The 21,891-nt window shown below is 42.7% G+C and overlaps 1 protein-coding gene across 1 annotated transcript in view; it reads right to left on the reverse strand.

Annotated features, from left to right (window-relative positions):
* Window positions 1–20,113, reverse strand: part of MAN2A1 (mannosidase alpha class 2A member 1) — a 93,215-nt gene extending 73,102 nt beyond the window's left edge. The window contains exon 1 of the mRNA XM_060761887.2: window positions 19,614–20,113. Within this exon, the coding sequence (XP_060617870.2) occupies window positions 19,614–19,748 (135 nt within the window). The 5' untranslated portion in view covers window positions 19,749–20,113. The remainder of the gene's footprint in view (window positions 1–19,613) is intronic.
* Between the last annotated feature and the right edge of the window lie 1,778 nt (window positions 20,114–21,891).

Consider the following 21,891-nt stretch of genomic DNA (forward strand, 5'->3'; position numbering starts at 1 on the left):
GGGTTGAGCTCCCTCTGTTAGCTCCCCATGCGGGGACATGAGAGAAGCCTCCCACAAGGATGGTAAAACATCAAAACATCCAGGCATCCCCTGGACAATGTCCTTGCAGACAGCCAAGTTTCAAATCCCCACTTGGTCATGGAAACCCAGTGGGTGACCTTGAGCAAGTCACATTTTCTTAGCCTTAGATCAAAGTCAAAGGCAAACCCACTCTGAACAGATCTTGCCAGGAAAAAAGTGATAGGCTTTCAGTTGCAGTAAGTTGGAAACAACTTGAAAGTATACAAGAATGACAATAGATAAAATGGGACAACTACTTGATATTCTCAATCAGTGCAACTATGTCAGCGTAGGTAGTAGTGGCAGGAGAAAAAGGGGCACTAAGTACAATAACCAAAACAAGAACTTAAGCAGTGGAAAAAATGACTTTTTGAAGCTGACAGATTTTGTCCTTCCCATACTACCACTATACATAAAAAGTGAAATCACTACAGCAGTGCACCAATGGTCATCTGGCTCTGGAGAGGTATCAAAACTGTGTGGACTTGTCTACAATGTAGAAAAAGAAAAGGCGCATTCAGCAGGGAAGGACCACTTGCTGTTTCCACATTGCACAATAACTTTTGGTGAGTATCATCACTGCTTTTTCCTTTAAACCAACTTTCCCTTAGTTTGGGAAAAGTCAGGAACTGTTCCAGAGTTTGCTGGAATATCCCAAGGCTTTGGGGCAATGTAGATTGATCCGCTGTCCAGACTGGACACAAGCAGCATCACCTTTCCCTGCACTCATCAGCATAGGAAAGGACATAGATCACACCTGTGTAGCTGCTGCTCCTAGCTGGCCATGGAGCCCTATATGAACTTCACCTCGGCTGATGTCAGAAAGGGGAACCCATGCAAGAAGCAAGAGGGAAGGATGATTGCCACATTCTTTCTTGCTGTTTGTGCGGTCACTCCTTTCCGACATCAGCAGAAGTTTGCACAGAGCTCAGAAGTTGGCAAGGAGCAGCAGCAGCCACATGGAGGTAGTAAGATGTGTGCCGCCCCAGCAAAGTGGATGTGCTCCTGGGCATCCAGATCTGAGGCTACTCCAAGGTGCATTTATACCAGGCTATAAACTGCCCAGTGTAGATTAGTCCTCTGTCTCTGGACCCCAACAAAGCTATACTCTGACTGTTTGGAGAGATAAAAAATGAACTCTTAAAAATCTTTTTCTTTCACTGACAAGAGTATTGTATTGGCTGGAACTGCAAAATAATATATCTTGTTACATAGCACTGTGATTTGATTAGACTATAAAGCTGGCTAGTGGGAAATAATAGCTGGGGACCAAGCTCTAGCACAATTTGTTTACCCTTGTAAATCCAATTAGGTTCAGTAGGATTTACTGCCCAGGAGAGCTGTAAATGTAACCAATCAAAAGCAATACAGTCTCCTAATAAGTCAATATATTGTCAAATAACGGTGACCAATTTTTAACACATTGAACTTTCATTAAAGCACAAACTTTGGCCTGAAGAAGTTTATTAGATACAAAAATAACAGTTCTTCAGGAACTAAAAAAAATAACTTTTTAAATTGCCACCGCATAAATAACTTAAAACACTGTTTCAAATGATAACTTCAAAACATATCAAAAATCAATGAACATTTCTTTGTTAGCTTTTGTCTTAGGAAACTAAGAAAAGGGTTGGGGTTTTTTTTAAGTTCAGACCAGAGCAAGCTGAAACAAATGTGAAAACATAGAAGACAGAACTGATACACTTCAAGCATAATCAGCAAATTGTTTTTGTTTCAATTTGTCATTGCTAATCTATATATATAAAAATGTAGTGTTCATTTGTGGGATTAACGTAACTCAAAAACCACTGGACGAATTGACACCAATTTTAGGCACAATACACCTATCAGGCCAACAAGTGACCATCACTTATAAAAAAAACCCTTTAAAAAACAACAAAAGGGACTTAAAAAGCTAAAAAAGAAAAATTACATTACAATGCATGCATAAAACCATATATATGTGTGTGTATGTGTGTGTGTGTGTGTGTGTGTTCAAACACACACATATATACACACACACAACACATATATACACTTACTGTGCCACAGCAACATGTGGCAGGAGACAGCTAGTGCATAATAAGGAAACTGGTAACTTCTGGGAACAAGCCCTAACCCAATGCTCTTGCTAACCAGTGTCATAATGTTCTAAAGCAAGCTGCCACAGTGCTCATGAAGTATTTGGTTGCAGACAAATACGATGCAGTTGAGGGACAAATATCTGATCTGACTAGCATGCCAACCCTGCTTGTAAATCCATTGTGCGCAGGATTGCAGCCTAAAAGATACAAGATGAGCCCCTAATAAATAGCACAGCACTTACCATTACCATCATCACTAGCCTCTCTTGTCTTTTAATTTCTCCCAATCAGGACACTACATCTGGGGTACTTATTGACAAGTCTATATTAACTGCATTGATTTCAGAGCAAGCACATCAAGCTTATTTTCCCTTTTCTGTTATCCGCAAAGTTGTCTGGCGGGTGTTCGATTTCTTATGCCTCAATTCTTTTCACAGCCTGATGCTGTACTTCAAACTTGCAGCTACCATATCAGCTAATAAGGGCTGATATGGCTCAATTTTGCATTGTCTGTACTAATTAACAAAGCTTTTTGCTGCAAACTATGCACATGGAAGCAATTGAGATACAGCCTAGAAAGAGATTCACACAATAAATAGAGCAAACAAGATCTAAATCAGAGCTTGGAACATTTGTGTGAAGATTATTTTGATAATGTTAAGACCTTGCCAGAAACTGAAAAAAATGAATTTACTAACATCATACCTAATACCCTTCTACATTTGCCGGTTTAACTTCTGTGGATTTGAGTTATATGGTCTCTCCAGGTCCTCCAGTGCAACAGAGTTGTTTAATCATAGATGTGTTTCCTCAAGATATACAAAAGGCATTTTTTAATTTGCAGATTTCCCCTTTTTGTGGTAGTCCTGTGTCCCTGACTCCAGTGAATGCAAAGGGATAGCTGTAGACTAAATGGTTTAATTTCTTAAGGTATTATTAATTAACTCATTAACTGAATGTTAGTCAGATCATGCCATGGGACTGACAAAGAAATGAATGCTGTTTGTCAGAGTTGACCTTAGGGAAGCACATTTTGTTACTAGCTCCTTCAAAACAGTCCTTTTCTCTCCTTTCAGAGTAATTTTCCTGGAAGTGGAATTTTCCACAGCTGGTCTTCAAAACTTATAATACAATTATTGAGTGGGAATGGTGAGCCTCCTATGCATCTGGGAACCACACAGATATGGAAAGCTATCCCAAAACATAGCTCTTGATTTTACAAACTCCTCAGTTCAGTTGATTGCTCATCTGCATCCCCTTTCTTTCCATCCCTGCTGAAATAGACACTTGCATCAGTTCTCAAATGCTCATAATTCCTTCAGTGTATACAATTCTCAAATATGATGCTTTATTTTTTGTATCATGCATAGTTGATATGCATATGGCAATTGCAGTGTGCCTTCTGCTCTTACTGCCTATTACAGAGAAAACCAGCTGATCCCTAATCCATCTAAAACACAGACATGTGCCTTTCACCTTAAGAACAGACAAGCATCCCAAGCTCTGAGGATCACCTGGAAAGGAATCCCACTGGAGCATTGCAGCACACCCAAATACCTGGAGTCACCATGGACCGTGCTCTGACCTACAAGAAGCACTGCCAGAATATCAAGCAAAAAGTGGGTGCTAGAAACAATATCATACGAAAGCTGACTGGCACAACCTAGGGATCACATCAGTGAAGACATCCACCCTTGCGCTATGCTACTCTGCTGCTGAGTATGCATGCCCAGTGTGGAACACATCTCACCACGCTAAAACAGTGGATGTGGCTCTTAATGAGACATGCCGCATTATCACGGGGTGTCTGCGCCCTACACCACTGGAGAAATTACACTGTCTAGCCGGTATCGCACCACCTGACATCCGCTAGGAAGTAGCAGCCAATAGTGAAAGGACCAAGGCAGTGACATCTCCAGCCCATCCCATGTTTGGGTATCAGCCAGCACGTCAACGACTTAAATCAAGAAATAGTTTTCTAAGATCTACAGAGACACTCGCTGGAACACCCCAGAAAGCGAGAGTCCAAAAGTGGCAGGCTCAAACCCAGAACCTCAATCAATGGCTGATACCAAAGGAGAGACTCCCGCCTGGGCACACAGAAAACTGGGCAACTTGGAAGGCGCTGAACAGACTGCGCTCTGGCACCACGAGATGCAGAGCCAACCTCAAGAAATGGGGCCACAAAGTGGGATCCACGACATGCGAGTGTGGAGAAGAGGAAACTACAGACCACCTGCTGCAATGCAACCTGAGCCCTGCTACATGCACAGTGGAGGACCTCCTTGCGGCAACACCAGAGGCACTCCAAGTGGCCAGATACTGGTCAAAGGACATTTAATCAACTACCAAGCTTGCAAATTCTGTGTTTTGTCTGTTTGTTTGTTTTTGTTAAAAATGTAATACAAATGTCTGGTTGCTGATGACACGATAAATAAATAGTGTGCCTTCTAGTCGCTCCTAATGTTTGGCTACCGTATCATTGCGTTTTCTCAACAAAATTGGTTTGAAGTGACGAGAGTACACTTGCTTCCCTTTGAGGCTAGGTGTGGTTTGCCCAAAGTAACCCTGTAGGGTTCCATGGCCAAGCAAGGATTCAAATCCTGGTCTCCACTGCTGCAGTCCAGCACACAAACTGCTACATTATGCTAGTTGTTGCGATACATATTACCTGTTGATTTATGCTGACCCCACAAATTTCATAGAGTTTCCTTAGGTATTCAGAAATGGTTTTGCAATTCCTTCTTCTGAAATTTAGCCTGACTGCATCTGGCATTCGTCAACAGTCTCCCATCCAAGTACTAACCAGAGTTGACCCTGTTTAGCTTCCGAGATCAGACAACATCTGGTACCCTTTAGAGTATTTAGACACTGTATTTCTTATCATGTTTAAAAATCATACCACTTGCCGACTCAATCACTTCTTAAATGGGGGTGACGGGACCCACAGTACACATTTGGCATCTGAAAGGCCCATATTTTCAGAGAAAACTGTGAACACCGTGCCAGCAAAAACGAAGGAAAAAGTTCAGATAGACAAAATACTGAAGTGCCACTTTATGCCCCCTAGTGGTATATTAACCAAATAATCAAATCCAAAGACTGATTTTAAGTTTAGCAGTCATGGTGAATATAATATACCAGTAGATACATTTTTTAATCTCATAACATTCTGTAACCCTACATAAAATGGCAACTGCTTTTCTGTCACCCCTCTGAGAGGTTTTCAGAAGTGGCAAATACAAAAGCATGTAGTATTTTATACAACCATACATCCATAGTTGCATCTCAAACAACACTGTGTTGTGCAAGCAGAACTGTAAATATTAATGCATTTTGAATTTTCAAATGATTTGAGGTCTGTGATTCATTGGTAACACTTTGGATATCGACTGTATCATGATGCAGTGGAATGAGCTTCGTGTATTCCAAGTAGACTGGAACGTACTTAGTCCTAATCTTTTTTTTTATACTGGTTTTAAACCACTTCATTGGATGTGTTACAATAGCAGATTCCCAGATTAGTTTAGTGTTTACACCTTATTTTATTTTTCTGGTTATTTAATATTTAATGTTTATTTTACTTAAGTGATATTTGTCTTGACTGTTCTAATGTAGCACAAATCCTATGTAAAATCATACTACGTATTTTTGACATTAATATTGAAATCTGAAATATATACAGAAAGTCTTTACTTTCAGAAGAGAAATCAATTTTTATTCTCACTGGGAGTATATGTTATACATGTTTTCTTTGTCCAGCTGCATATATATATATATATATATATATATATATATATATATATCAGAATAAAAAACCCAGCAACTTCATAGCTCAAATCAAGTATTCTTCTAAAATGCATATATACATACACATTGTATGTGTGTTTATCTCCTGCCATCTTACAAAGTGTAGTGGTCTGAACTGCTTGGGATTATCAAGTTGCACCATAATATCCTCACCAGTCCTACAAAGAAAAGTTGTCTGAGAAAAGGGGCTTAATTCAATAACTAAGTCGATTTGTTGCAATTGAGCAGGAACGTCAGCCCAAGTCTTGCAGCTCTACAGACAGGAGCGGAAAATCCTCATATCGAAGGACAAACAAAAGGAAGGAATGTGGGTTTAAGATAGACAATGTGTATATCCTCCCTCCCATTAAAAGTCACATTTTCCAAGCATTAGTTTACTCTATCGTGTTTTCACCAGTTCACAAAGGTGTGCACATACTTTGGTGTGCATAATAATTTCCATACATTTTGTACACCATTTTGCAGCCATCCTCCCCTAACCTGTAGGCAGAATTTTACACAGTGTGTGCATTTTTATTTAAAGACCCTCATCACAGAGTTTTGACAAGCATGAAAATCAAATCCTAGTGGCATTCCCATTTTGGTTATCAGTATGAATTATGTCAGCCTATACTAAAATGTGACCAAACCAATTTTATTCCTTTTCCTATAGAGTCTCTGTGGTATACTCTAATCTCCAGTCTAAGAGTAGAAAACTGATAGTATTACATCTACATCATTTTCAGATTTAAAGCAATTGATTGCAATTTGTCAGAGTGATTTGCTTTCTAGATGAACTAAGAATGTGAACAGGTAAGTTTGGCAAAGACTATTTCAAGGTGCAAGGTTCTCTCTTAACCCAGAATGGTAAGTTCAGAAGTTCAAGATTGCCTAGAATATTCTTCTTTTGCACACAATTTTCACTGAGTGGTACTAATGTGCAACTCACTGTTGCTAGCAGCAAAGGAAAGTATATGGGCTGATTGACTAGAAGTAACCAAGACAGTATCACAAATTACTGATTCACTTCTTCAGAGGATGCAAGTTGAATCTTGCTGGACTGTTCAGTGTAAAACAACATATTTGCTAAAATGGAAAGCCATAATCAAGATGATTACAAAGAAGATACAAGACAAAATATTTATACTTATTTGAATGTGGTCCTCTCCAAAACGTTTTCATTACTGAATGGTAAGCTACATTTAGCAGTGAGATCATCAACTACACTATGCACTAGTCATGGGCCCAGTAACCGTTTCAGGGGTTTTCATACTGTTTGTTTCATTCGGATGGTATGAAATTGTTACTCCCCCCTCTGGTATAGAAATGGGAATGGTAACCATTTGGTCACCTGATTTTCAGCGCTTGGCTGCAGGCCCTGGCAGGCGTGGTTGCTTTGGGCCTGCAAGCCACACACACAGCCTCTTTTCAAGGAGAGTGCATATGTGGTTTGCAGGCCCAAAAAGCCCATGCCTGCCAAGGCCTGCAGCCAGGCGCTGAGCACCTAGTAAGAGGTGCTTGGCACTCGGCCGCAGGCCCTGGAAAATGCGGGTTCTTTGGGCCTGCAAGGCACACATGCACTCTTGTTGAAAAAAGAGTGTGTCTGTGTCGTGCAGGCCAAGAAACCACCTAGATCCACCAGTGCCTAAAACTGAGGGAAAGGGGAGAATGGTAAGCCCACCCATTGCCGCCAATGGGAAGAAAATACTCGTTTTTTTGGACCTGAGATGAAAAAGCTCATTTGGAAAGGCGTCAATTTTTGGGAGAAACATTCAGAAACGAAAACCGGGACTTACGAATGAAACAAACAGAAACAGATATTCTGTACAAATTCACAAGACTATTATGCACTCATGTGTAAGTTTAGGAATTTTAGTCACAAAATCAACCCTAAAAAGACTGGCCAGTGTGAGTATTGTACCTTAATTCTTTTTTTAAAGGGAACCATGCTAGAAGAGGACAAGAGCTTAGTCTATCCTGGAAGAACCTAAAAGAAACATCTATATCCTCTACTCTCTCTGTCATGCCACCACTTCTGATCTTTCTGAATGCCTTTATGGGGAAATCTTAGTGGTAGCCAGCATCGATGTTTGCCCCTCTCTGTGGAATAACCCTCAAAATATCCACAGGTCATATCAAAATTCATAGTTTGGGTTCCAAAACAGCCTCCAACTTATATGTGAGGTCATTTTACGTGTGTAAAATGAGGACTCAGGAAAGTTTCCAACTTAGGGCAAAACATTCAATTGCCAAATGACACCAAAAATGCAGAAATTACCATTACAAAACATAAACATAATCCTATTAAAACAATCACAAACATTTAAAAGTCAATTTCAGTTTAACTCCATTAGATGGGATATACAGTACTTGGTTAAAGGCATCTGACCCAAATTGAATCAGTCTTTGGTTTCCTAAAGCCATCTAAGAATAGATAAAGTGTACATGCTGCCTCCTTTCTTACAATCCTTCACTTATATGACATACCTACTTCAAGAAATTTAAGATTCCTATCAAGGACAGCAAGGCCAACAAAGCTGAAATTTGAAGAAGCATTTGGAACTTTTAAAAGAAAAGCTATGTATACACCCATATTGGTAAAGTAATTCATTAATAAAAGGATTACTGAGAAGCAATTACCATTAGGGTAAATATCTAAACTGCTTTTATATTTATTCCGACGTGCCAATTTGAACAACATTCATGAATAAGGCTAAAGTGATTTTCTCATCAATAACTGATCTATCTGATATTTTTAGCTGAAAAGCAAATTTTCTGGCCAAACCAGCTTCTGCCCATGTTCCCCTTCTTAGGACTGTAGTTTTCTGCAATTTCCAACCTTCAATACACAGCAAAGTGCCATCTGTGAATGGGTAATACTTTCTGAATGACAAATCTTGCCAATTTGTACAGCACTAGAAGCCAAATCACACACAATGGGCTGTGAAAAGCAACGAAATGGAGTAGATGTTTCCTTTGAATGGAGAGGGCCAAAGTCAAAGTACAGTAAGCCATCCATGTTCACTGGAGTTAAAGGCACAGGACCCCATGAAAGTGAAAACATGTGAATTAAAAGACTATTTTATTGTGTTTTTTGTCCATTGGTGTTACATAAAGCCCTCTCTCTTCCTCTCTCTATCTATATATATATATATATCAGTGGTCCCCAATCTGTAGTCTGTGGACCACCAGTGGTCCACAAGAATGAAAATATAGTCCGCGGACTCACCATTACTACACTGTTGCCTTGAAATTGTGTGGCAACGAGAGTGACTGGTCTTGTGAAACCCTCTTATAGTGCCGAGACAACTGGGATGTCAAGAGGGGGGAGACTGACTACCCACATCAGCTCTAAATTATTAAATCTTATTTTCTGTGGGCAAACAGATGACGACTAGTGGATGACATATGTTCTGTATCAGAAACTAGAGCTGATGTGGTCTATCCAATGCAATTTTCTGATTCAGCACCCCAAATAACCAAACCGAATCTAAAGTTGACTAAAAGCTCATTCGTAACCCTTTTGGTAGTAATGTTGGAGAGTGGTCCCTGTTCAAAAAAAGATTGGGAACCACTGAGATGCATAGAGAGAGGGGGGAGAGAGAGAGAGAGAGAGAGCAGTTTTTTAACTTGAGAGAACGCCTTGCTAGGAATTTCTAAGTCTTTCAACATGTTTCTATGGTCATGCTCCACTGGAAATTAAACACAGAATCACATTGGAGGGCCTACAGAGTCTAAGAAAGAACATTTTAACCAAATATGTAAATAATCAAACCTGCAAAAATCAAAATCTCAAATGTGATAGGATGACTGTAAACTGCCTCACAGAGTTCCGTAAGTCTGCACTTCAGAATAAGCATATGACTTACAAAAATGAGCCACAACTCTATATAAATGCAGCCAATCATGCCGCTGAATGAGTATTTACCTAGTCTGAAATTCACACTCCTCCTCCTTGTTTGACATTAAACATGCAGTTACATATACCCATATGACTACTGCTACCTGCTTTTCCACCTATCTTCCCTCTCCAAATGTATTAGCTCACAGAAGAAACACTAGCCATTTTCAGGCATTATGAATTTTTTATAGTAATTTATGCAATGCTTTTGATATGAAACAATAATAATGCATTATGAAAACATGTGAGGCGAGGAAGCACACTGACCCCAACTTTCTATCACTGTTTCTATTGCCCTAGATTATGAAAAGTGGCATTCTGAAAGGGGAATCTCCACTTTCTATGGAGGCTGACTTCACAATTTAAACCCCAAGTTTGCATGGAGCACTTCCACAGAATGACACCCTGCACATGTAGAGGACAAAAGAAACAGCAACCAAGGAAGGGCACAGGGCTGACACACTGACCTTCCTCTTCTGTTTAGTAGTCACGCCTCCATAGCATCGGAAGAGAGCTAAGGTCATCGGTAATCAAGTCTGAAACTACTTATGCTTTAGCCCTAAAGGATGCCTGAAAGAGATCACTATATTATAGTCTATAACACTAAAAACCACCCACCGCAAATTAAAGTTTTCATTTTTCATGTTCATTTCTTTTTCCTTGGGGATTAACAATACCCAATGCTTTGTTTAATACACGCAAAGTAATAAGGCATTTGCAGGTCACCTAAGAATCCTTATTTCCTGTTGGAGCAGTCTATTACAAATGGTAAAATCAAGAACACTTTCCTTGCACACCAATTGTCATATAAAGTTAGAACATAGAGGAGGGTGTCCATGTTAATTATCACCCTGGTGAGTTTGCATTGTTTGGGCTTGTCTGCCTCTATTTCTGAGGGCCAAGCCTGCATATGCGATCTGACAGCCCAGACAGTATCAAAACACTCAAGATGTGTGTATTGTCTGTAAAGACAAGATGAAACCTGCCCTGGTCATTTGTTCTGCTGATCTGGATGAGACTTTACCCTAGAGCTACCTCACAGCCAAGTATGCAACTGTAATTAGCATGGGGAGCTTTAATCTAGGATTTAACTCAATTCTATACTCCATCTTTCTACTAAGTAGGAAGAGCAGATCCTAGATTTCTAACACTTCTGTCTTTAGCTACATGTCCATTACCAAGCAAGAATAAGAACCTGCCCATCATATTAACTATAGGGAAATATTTTTAAAACATTTGCTTTTATTTTGCTCGCTGCAGTTCTCTGTCCTTTGATAAATAAAACTAACTTTAGGGTTAAGCAAAGATTCTGACCAGCTTCCTTTCATTCCAGAGGAATGTTTTAACTCAGAGGAATGTTTTAACTCAGTCAAAACACCAATCTGAAAAGTTAAACTATCAGGGAGAAGACAGGTGTCAAGAGCTCAGACTCAATAAGAGGTACTAATGTTGGAGAGTGGTCCCTGGTCCACTCTCCAACCACTAGTCATGACCACTAGTCATGGTGCTCATCTCCATTTCTAAGCTGAAGAGCCGGCATTGTCCTTAGACACCTCCAAGGTCATGTGGCCAGCATGACTCCATGGAACACCGTTACCTTCCTGCCAGAGCGATACCAATTGATCTACTCACATATGCATATTTCCAAACTGCTAGGTTGGGAGAAGCTGGAGCTAACAGCGGGAGCTCACCTCACTCCTCAGACTCGAACTGCCGACCTTTCGGTCATCAAGTTCAGCAGCTCAGTGGTTTAACCCACTGCGCCACCAGGGGTTCCATTCAGACTCAATATCCCACCTCAATATTTCAACTATTCCTGCTAAAATGAGCTCATATCATTTTCACTACATGTGATTAACACAAGTTAAACTCCAGTGCCGGCAGGACTGAAGACTGACAGGTCGCAGGTTCGAATCCGGGGAGAGGCGGATGAGCTCCCTCTATCAGCTCCAGCTCCTCATGCGGGGACATGAGAGAAGCCTCCCACAAGGATAAAAACATCAAATCATCCAGGCGTCCCTTGGGCAACGTCCTTGCAGACGGCCAATTCTCTCACACCAGAAGCGACTTGCAGTTTCTCAAGTTGCTCCTGACATGACCAAAAAACACTACATGTGATGGCACCTATAGATTTTACTGCATTTTCACTGTATTAAAGTTAACTAAAACAGACACCCACCTATGCTAATCTATCAAGAGATTACTGAGCTGTTGGAATAAAGGTGTCCCTAAAATACAATAAAACACCAGCACAGGGATATTACCATTAACTTTTTAGAACTATGGAAGATATTTTTAGGCAACTTGATTTATTTACAATCTGATGAACAGTTGATACTTTGGGGCAGCTTTCTATAAAGCTAAAAAGCCCAGTATTTATGTAATATGGATGTTCGGTGGAATCAAATCACTGAAAATATGAAAACATATATTTTAAAGTACTGTCTACAGAAGTTCTGTTGGCAGCGCATTGATTTATTTTTGGATGGAACTATCCTTTACTTAGCAGCTGTGAAATCTGAACAACAGACATCCACAGAAATGAAAAAGTGGGAGATTTTTCAACTAGATTTGGCAATGTGCCTATACTATCCAGGAATTCAAATGAAGAATCTTGTTTAAGTGAAAGCAGACTTTATTTCCTTCTGATGAACATACTAAAAACAAGTTAAAAGTAAAGGTAAAGATTTTCCCTTGATGTTAAGTCTAGTTGTGTCCAATTCTGGAGGGTGGTGCTTATCTCCATTTCTAAGCCAAACAGCCAGCATTGTCCCTAGACACCTCCAAGGTCATGTGGCCAGCATGACTGCATGCAGCACAATTACATTCCTGCAGAGGTGGCACCTAATTATCTACTCACATTAGCATGTTTTCAAACTGCTAGGTTGGCAGAAGCTGGGTCTAACAGCGGGGGCTCACCCTGCTCCTCGGATTCGAACCACCGACCTTTGGTCAGCAAGTCCTGCAGCTCAGCGGTTTAACCCACTGCACCACGGAAGGAGGACAAAAGCAGCATTTGGTAATTTCAACTTTTTTCTACCACTGTGTTCTCATCCTCGACTCCCATCACACCAATAAAGAACTACTTGAGCGGCACACCTCTTTGCAATACAGAACAAGCATTTCTTGAATTACAAGTCATGCAACGCGTGTAAGGTCTCAAATCTTGAGTTACATATATAAAGAAAATTAAAATATTTATTCTGACAGCCACATTCCCCTCTGGGCAATTTGCTCCTAGGCTATTATTTCCATTTACAAGAGACAGTAGCTGCACATTCAATGCAGAATAGACCCATAGCTTTCATGCCATATTAACTTCCAAGTTAAAAACACCATAGCATTAATGTGATATGGTGGCTAAAATGTTGAAAAACCAGAATTACAAGCTTTTGGGGTGACCACTCTCTTTTTCTCTCACACATGTAAATAGTGCTTGATGTATCTAAAAGAAGTGTTTCAATAGCAGAATGCGGCACTCCCTATGCTAAGTTTCAATGAAAAAAAGAACAGAAGGTAAAAGTAAGAAAAACAAAGGATAGCAAGCCCTTGGTATCCGGGCATTTGTCCAGGACCTATGGATGTCCAAGTCCCATTATACACAAAGTGTAGTAAAATGGTGTCTCTCGTATAAAATGGCAAAAATCAATGCTTGCTTTGGGAAAAATTTAAAAAATTGCAAGCCATGGATGATTGGATCTGTGGATATAGAAACTGTGGATACGAAGGGCCAACTGTACAACAAACTTGCCCTGAAGTCAGTGAGCTGCTCACTTTCTTAGAGATTTACTTTCTCCCTGTTTTCTAGGTTTTTCCCTCTAGGGAAAAGGAATGAAAGCCACACATACTAAGACACCTACCATCCATGTCTGGCACCCAGCTCTTTAAGGGCATTACTGCATTCCCAGACTGAAAATCTTATTCCTAACTGCTGGCAAAGGAAAGGTGCCTAGTGGCGTGCACATGCCAGCAGGCACTGCTTGCTGTGAAAACACATACTCCACTGCAGGGCTGAGCCGACTGTAACATTTCAATCCCGTGCCAAGACAGGCCTCCGGCTCGACTTAAGCCCACCCAACTTAGAAACTAGGGCAGGTAAGCTAATGAGCTCCTGTCCAAAGTCCTGTTCAGAAGAGAGCCGATTATTCTCCTTCTCTGCTACCATCTCGAAAAAACCCACAAAAAGTCCAGTCCAAGGAAACTGTGATTTCACCAGCATGCCTTGTCTGGAAGTCAATTATCTGGGTGCATCTACACCAGGCATGGGCAAACTTTGGCCCTCCAAGTGTTTTGGACTTCAACTCCCAGCATTCCTAAAAGCCTCAGGCCCCTTCCTTTTCCCCCTTAGCCACTTAAAAAAAGGAAAGCTCCTTGGTGGGAGCTGAAGTCCAAAACACATGGAATCATAGAATCATAGAGTTGGAAGAGACCTCATGAGCCATCCAGTACAACTCCCTGCCAAAAAGAAGGAAAATTGTATTCAAAGCACCCCCGACAGATGGCCATCCAGCCTCTGTTTAAAAGCTTCCAAAGAAGGAGCCTCCACCACACTCCAAGGCAGAGAGTTCCACTGCTGAACAGCTTTCACAGTCAAGAAATTCTTCCTAATGTTCAGATGGAATCTCCTTTCTTGTAGTTTGAAGCCATTGTTCCGCTGTCCTAGTCTCCAGGGCAGCAGAAAACAAGTTCACTCCCTCCTCCCTATGACTTCCTCTCACATATTTATACATGGCTATCTTATCTCTGCCTTCTCTTCTTCAGGCTAAACATGCCCAGCTCTTTAAGCTGTTCCTCATAGGGCTTATTCTCCAGACCCTTGATCATTTTAGTCTCCCTCCTCTGCACACATTCCAGCTTGTCAATATCTCTCTTGAATTGTGGTGCCCAGAATTGGACACAATATTCCAGGAGGGCCCAAGTTTGCCCATGCCTGAGCTACACTGTAGAATGAGTGCAGTTTGACACCACTTTAATACTGGAGTAGTTTACCCTGCACTCAGAGCACACTGAACCCTTGATTTTGGGAGCTATAGTTCACCTGCATCCAGAGAGCACTGAACCCAGCCAATGTCAGCTCTGGACCAAACTTGGCACACAGACCCAACATGGCCAATTGTAAACATTGATAGGGTTCGGGGAGGATTGACCTACGGTTTTGGGAATTGTACTTCACCCACATCCTTTTGCATTTTCTAATGGGAGCATTCATTTTAAAAAACCAAATCAAAAACTGGCTTTTCCCCCTAATGAATAGTGTTACTGATTAACTAAATGATATGCCCTAACATCCCAAAACAAACAATGCCTTTTTCAAATAACCTGGGCATTGCCAGGTATCCAAGCTATTTTGTGAATATTTGTGAATGTCTAATATTTCCAAGCCATGGATGGTTGGGTTCGTGGAGATGGAGGAATACAGTCTTAAGTGGCTTAGGTAAAAAAGGAAAGGGCCTGAGGCTGTTAGGAATGCTGGGATTTGAAGTCCAAAACACCTGGAGGGACCAAGTTTGCCCATGCCTGATCTACACTGTAGAATGAGTGCACTTTGACACCACTTTAAAAGCCACGTCTCAGTGTTATAGAATCCTGGGAGTGCTAGTAACACACCAGCACTCTTTAGCAGAGAAGCTTGTAAAACTGCACATCCACTGATTCCATAGCACTGAGACAGGGTAATGAAAGTGATGTCGGACTGCATTCATGCCACAGTGTAGATGAACACCCAGATCCTAGTCGCGGCGGGTGGGAGAAAAAGGTGGAAGCAGAGCACACCTCCCTTCATCAAGCTGGGAGGAGAGATGGGTAACAAATAAAACAGTATCCCCAGAGACCAGCACCAGAAACTGCCCATGATTCTTTATGAATAACTAGCTGTCCCCTGCCACGTGTTGCTGTGGCCCAGTTTGTGTGTGTATATATTTGTATATATGTGTGTTTGCGTATATACATGTGGTTTTGCGCATGCATTGTAATGTATTTTTTGTTTTTTGGCTTTTTAAGTCCCTTCTGCTGTGTTTTTCAGTGTTTTTATGAGTGATGGTCACTCGTTGGCCTGCGAGGTGTATTGTGGCCAAATTTGGTGACAATTCGTCCAGTGGTTTTTGAGTTATGTTAATCTCACAAACAAACATTACATTTTTATTTATATAGATAATAACTTTTTTTTTGTACCCTGGCTCTATCTCCCCAAAAGGACTCGGGGCAGCGGCTTACATATGACACAATTAGCCTAAAAACAACGCATAAAATAAACATACAGTACACTGCATTGATGGCAGGCATCCTCAGAGGTTGTGAGGTCTGTTGGAACCTCAGAGGTTGTGAGGTCTGTTCCAATAGACCTCACAACCTCTGAGGATGCCTGCCATAGGTGTAGGTGAAACGTCAGGAGAGAATGCTTCTGGAACATGGCCATACAGCCTGGAAAACTCACAATCACCCAAATAGAATATGAGTTGGTTTATATTTCCTATACATAACAATAAAAGTGAAAAATGTATATGTTGCTGACATTGCAGGTTAGAGCAAGCGCCATGAACATGTAGCCCAAATATCGCCAATGTCCTCCCCAAACACCACGGCCCACCACCCAAGGAATGCTTTCATTCAGGGACAATTTCATCCTATACTTGATATGTTTCCTCCACCAGAGGCAGGCATCCCAGGGTTCCTTGTGATAAATTTGCATGACCCCACCCACCGCCTCTCCTTTAACCCTTTCCTACCCTTTCCAATGGGACACAGCAAACAGAGGAATTGATCAGCAAATGAATAGACTGGACAGGTTTGGGGGACTGACTCAACAGCATGGAAGTTGTAGTTCACCCTGCATCAAAGCAGAGTACTGTGACCCCCTTTGATAATGGACTTGGACAACATTTGGCACACAGACCCCCATGACCAGGTTTGGGGGAACTGACCTTGATTTGCAGACGTTGTAGTTCACCATGACCAACAGAACATACTGGAGGGGCTTGGAGAACTGACTCACCCGTGTGGGAATTGTAGTTCACCTTGCACCCAGAGCACTCTGAACCTCACCCATGACAGATCTGGACCAAACATGGCACACAGAACCCTGGTGACCAACAGAACATACTGGAATAGTTCACCCTGCACTCAGAGCACACTGAACCCTTGATTTTGGGAGTTATTGTTCATCTGCATCCAGAGAGCACTAAACCCTGCCAATGTCGGATCTGGACCAAACTTGGCACACAGACCCAACATGGCCAACTGTAAATATTTGCAGAGTTTGGGAAGGATGGACCTACGGTTTTGGGAATTGTACTTCACCCACATCCTTATGCATTTTCTAATGGAAGCATTCATTTAAAAAACCAAATCAAAAATTGGCTTTTTTTCCCTAATAAATAGTGTTACCGATTAACTAAATGATATGACCTAACATCCTAAAAAGAAACAATGCCTTTTTCAAATAACATGGGCACTGCTGGGTATCCCAACTAGTTTGTGAATATTTGTGAATGGCTAATATTTCCAAGTCGTGGATGGTTGGGTCTGTGGATATGGAGGAATACTATCTAATTCTTGGTCACTTCATACACGCGATATATATATATATACAGTATATTCTGGCGTATAAGACTACTTTTTAACCCAAGAAAATCTTCTCAAAAGTCAAGGGTCGTCTTATACGCGGGTGTAGTCTTATGCATGGGAGTCGTCTTAACTCTATATTTTAACTGGAAAAGTTGGGGGTCGTCTTATATGCCCAGTCGTCTTATATGCCGGAATATACGGTATATATAATGTGAGTCTGTTTCTATTTCCCTTGCATGGAGTTACACAGGAAACATGTATTGGAAACATATCTCCTTACACGTGCACACTATTTGGGGAATATTTGTGAATGGCTAAGATTTCCAAGCCGTGGATGTTTGGGTCCGTGGATACGGAGGAATACTGTCTAATTCTTGATCACTTCATACACACACGAAAATATATATAATGTGAGTCTGTTTATATTTCCCTTGCATGGAGTTACACAGGAAATATGTACTGGAAACGTATCTCCTTACACATGCACACTATTTGGGGAATATTTGTGAATGGCTAAGATTTCCAAGCCACGGATGGTTGGGTCCGTGGATATGGAGGAGTACTGTCTAATTCTTGGTCACTTCATACATCCACGAAAGTGTGTGTGTGTGTAAAATATGAGTCTGTTTATATTTCCCATGCATGGAGTTACACAGGAAATATGTACTGGAAACATATCTCCTTACACATGCACACTATTTGGGGAATATTTGTGAATGGCTAAGATTTCCAAGCCATGGATGGTTGGGTCCGTGGATATGGAGGAGTACTGTCTAATTCTTGGTCACTTCATACATCCACGAAAGTGTGTGTGTGTGTAAAATATGAGTCTGTTTATATTTCCCATGCATGGAGTTACACAGGAAATATGTACTGGAAACATATCTCCTTACACATGCACACTATTTGGGGAATATTTGTGAATGGCTAAGATTTCCAAGCCATGGATGGTTGGGTCCGTGGATATGGAGGAATACTGTCTATTTCTTGGCCACTTCATACATCCACGAAAGTGTGTGTGTGTGTAAAATATGAGTCTGTTTATATTTCCCTTGCATGGAGTTACACAGGAAATATGTACTGGAAACGTATCTCCTTACACATGCACACTATTTGGGGAATATTTGTGAATGGCTAAGATTTCCAAGCCATGGATGGTTGGGTCCGTGGATATGGAGGAATACTGTCTATTTCTTGGCCACTTCATACATCCATGAAAGTGTGTGTGTGTGTGTAAAATATGAGTCTGTTTATATTTCCCTTGCATGGAGTTACACAGGAAATATGTACTGGAAACATATCTCCTTACACATACACACTATTTGGGGAATATTTGTGAATGGCTAAGATTTCCAAGCCATGGATGGTTGGATCCGTGGATATGGAGGAATACTGTCTATTTCTTGGCCACTTCATACATCCACGAAAGTGTGTGTGTGTGTAAAATATGAGTCTGTTTATATTTCCCATGCATGGAGTTACACAGGAAATATGTACTGGAAACATATCTCCTTACACATGCACACTATTTGGGGAATATTTGTGAATGGCTAAGATTTCCAAGCCGTGGATGGTTGGGTCCGTGGATATGGAGGAATACTGTCTATTTCTTGGCCACTTCATACATCCACGAAAGTGTGTGTGTGTGTAAAATATGAGTCTGTTTATATTTCCCATGCATGGAGTTACACAGGAAATATGTACTGGAAACATATCTCCTTACACATACACACTATTTGGGGAATATTTGTGAATGGTTAAGATTTCCAAGCCATGGATGGTTGGGTCCGTGGATATGGAGGAATACTGTCTATTTCTTGGCCACTTCTTTCTATACACACATAGTAGGAAAGTCAATAGAATATGACTTTGTTTGTATTTCCCATGCATGGAGTATACACAGGAAATATGTATAGAGATGCATAAGAAAGATCTATCTCCATACACATGCACATTATTTGGTAAGATTTGTGAATGGGGAGTACTGCCAAGGCGTGGATGGTTGGGTCCGTGGATACGGAGGGGCGAGTGCCGCTCAGAAGTGACTTGACCCGCCACGACCCACTCCAGACCCGAGTGATCTCTCTCTCTCTCTCTCCTTTGGAATCAATGGGGTGGCCCTTCCTTCCTGGCCCCCGCCAAGCCTCCTTCCCATGAGCCAAGGCTCTTCTCCTTTTGGGCCCCCACCCACCCACCGACGCCGCGCGTGGCCTCACCTGGGGGAAGGAGCCCTCCCTCCGGTGGTTCTTGGGGTGGTCGAAGTGGCCCCGATCCAGCATCAAGTAGAGCGAGAAGATCACCACGCAGAAGATCGCGCTGCCGAAGACGGTGAACTGCCGGCTGAGCTTCATCTCCGCCGCCAAAGAAGGAAGGGAGGCAGGAGGAGAGGAGAGGAGGAAGGAAGGAAGGAGGAGGCTTCAAGTAAACTTCTTGCCAGGCGCCCGGCGTCCCGGCCCCGCCGCCACCGCCTGGCCGGAGCTCCCCTGGAAGCGGGGCCGGGCTGGGGGCGCCTTCCCCGCTGCAGCCCGGCCGAAGGGGAGCGAGCGCGAACGGCTGCCTGGAAAGAAGGCAGGAAAGAAGGAAGGAAGGAAGGAAGGAAGGAAGGCAGGGAAGGGGACCGGCCCAGCCCCGCGCCTGCCTCTCGTCCTCCTCCTCCTCGTCCTCCTCCCCTCCGACTCGGAGAAGTGTGCCGCACGGAGGCTCCTCCACAGAATGAAGAGGAAGGAAGGAAGGCAAGGCAAGGGAGGAGGAGGAGGAGCTGCTCATCAGGCCGCGCTCCGCCTCTCTCCCAAGGCGGAGGGGGGAAGGCCGAGCGAGGCGGAGCTCCAGGCTGCACAGCGCCACCCAACGCCCAGGAAGCACCGGCCAGACCAAGATTCCACAGCACTGGGCCAAGCAAGCAAGGGCCGGCTTGGCGTGGGAAAACTTTCTAACTTGGGGGCCGCATGCTAGCACTCCCAAGAGGAATGGCAGCCCGGAAAGAAGGAAGGGAAGAGAGAAGGAAGGAAGGAAGGGCAAAAAGGAGGAAGGGAAGGATGGGAGGAGGGAGGAAAGAGGGAAGGAAGGAAAGACAAAAAGGAAGAGTGGAAGGAAGGGAAACGTGAAGGGAGGAAGAGAAGGATGGAAAGGAGGGAGGGAAGAGAGAAGGAAGGAAGGAAGGACAAAAAGGAGGAAGGGAAGGATGGAAGGAGAAAGAGGGAAGGAGGGAGGGAAGAGGAAAGGAAGGAAAGACAAAAAAGGGTGGGAGGAAGGGAAGGAGGAAGGAAAAAGTGAAGGAAAGAAGAGAGGGAAGAAAGAGAAGGAAGGAAGGACAAAAAGGAAGGGAAGGGTGGAAGGAGAAAGGGAAGCAAGGAAAGACAAAAGGGAAGGATGGAAGGGAAGGGTGGGAGGAAGGAAGGAAGGACAAAAAGGAGGAAGGGGAGGATGGAAGGAGAAAGAGGGAAGGAGGGAGGGAAGAGGGAAGGAAGGAAAGACAAAAGAGAAGGTGGGAGGAAGGGAAGGAGGAAGGAAAAGTGAAGGGAGGAAGAGAAGGATGGATAGAAGGAAGGGAGGAAAGAGAGAAGGAAGGATGGAAGGAGAAAGAGGGAAGGAGGGAGGGAAGAGGGAAGGAAGGAAAGACAAAGAAAGGTGGAGGAAGGAAAAGTGAAGGGAGGAAAAGAAGGATGGATGGATAGAAGGAAGGGAGGAAAGAGAGGAAGGATGAAAGGGAGGAAGGGAAGGTTGGAAGGAGAAAGAGGGAGGGAGGGAAGGGGGAAGCAAGGAAAGACAAAAGGGAAGAGTGGAAGGACGAAAGGATGGGAGGAATGAAAAAGTGAAGGGAGGAGGAGAAGGATGTAAGAGAGGGAGGAAAGAGAAGGAAGGACAAAAAGGAGGAAGGGAAGGATGGAAGGAGAAAGAGGGAAGCAAGGAAAGACAAAAGGGAAGGATGGAAGGGAAGGGAAGAGTGGAAGGAAGGAAGGAAAAGTGGAGGGAGGAAGAGAAGGATATGAGGAAGAAAAGAGAGAAGGAAGGAAAGATGAAAGGGAGAAAGGAAATGGAAGGAGGAAAGACAAAAGGGGAGGAAGGAGAAAAAAGGAGAGAGGAAAGAGGGAAGAAAGGAAAGACAAAAGGGTTGAAGGAAAGGAAGGAGGAATGCAGAAAGGGGGAAGGAAGGATGAAAGGGAGAGAGAAAGAGGGAGGGACGGAGGAAAGAGAAGGAAGGAAAGATGAAAGGGAATGAAGGAGGAAGAGGGAGAGAGGAAGGAAGGACAAAGGAGTGGAAGGCAGAAGGAAGGAAAGAGAGAAGAAAGAATAGGATAGCAAGAGAGAAGATGGCCTAAGAAAAGAGCTCAAGGAGTCGCATCGGGCCCCGGGCCTGAGTTTGCCCATTCCTGCTCCAGGAGTTTTGGACGTCAACTCTCAACATTCCTAACAGCCGCGGGCCTTTTGCTTTCCCTCCTCAGCCGCTTAAGCAGCTGAGGAGGGAAAGGAAAGGGCCTGAGGCTGTTAGGAATT

Source organism: Anolis sagrei, chromosome 2 (genome assembly GCF_037176765.1).
Source record: "Anolis sagrei isolate rAnoSag1 chromosome 2, rAnoSag1.mat, whole genome shotgun sequence".
Lineage (NCBI taxonomy): Eukaryota > Metazoa > Chordata > Lepidosauria > Squamata > Dactyloidae > Anolis > Anolis sagrei.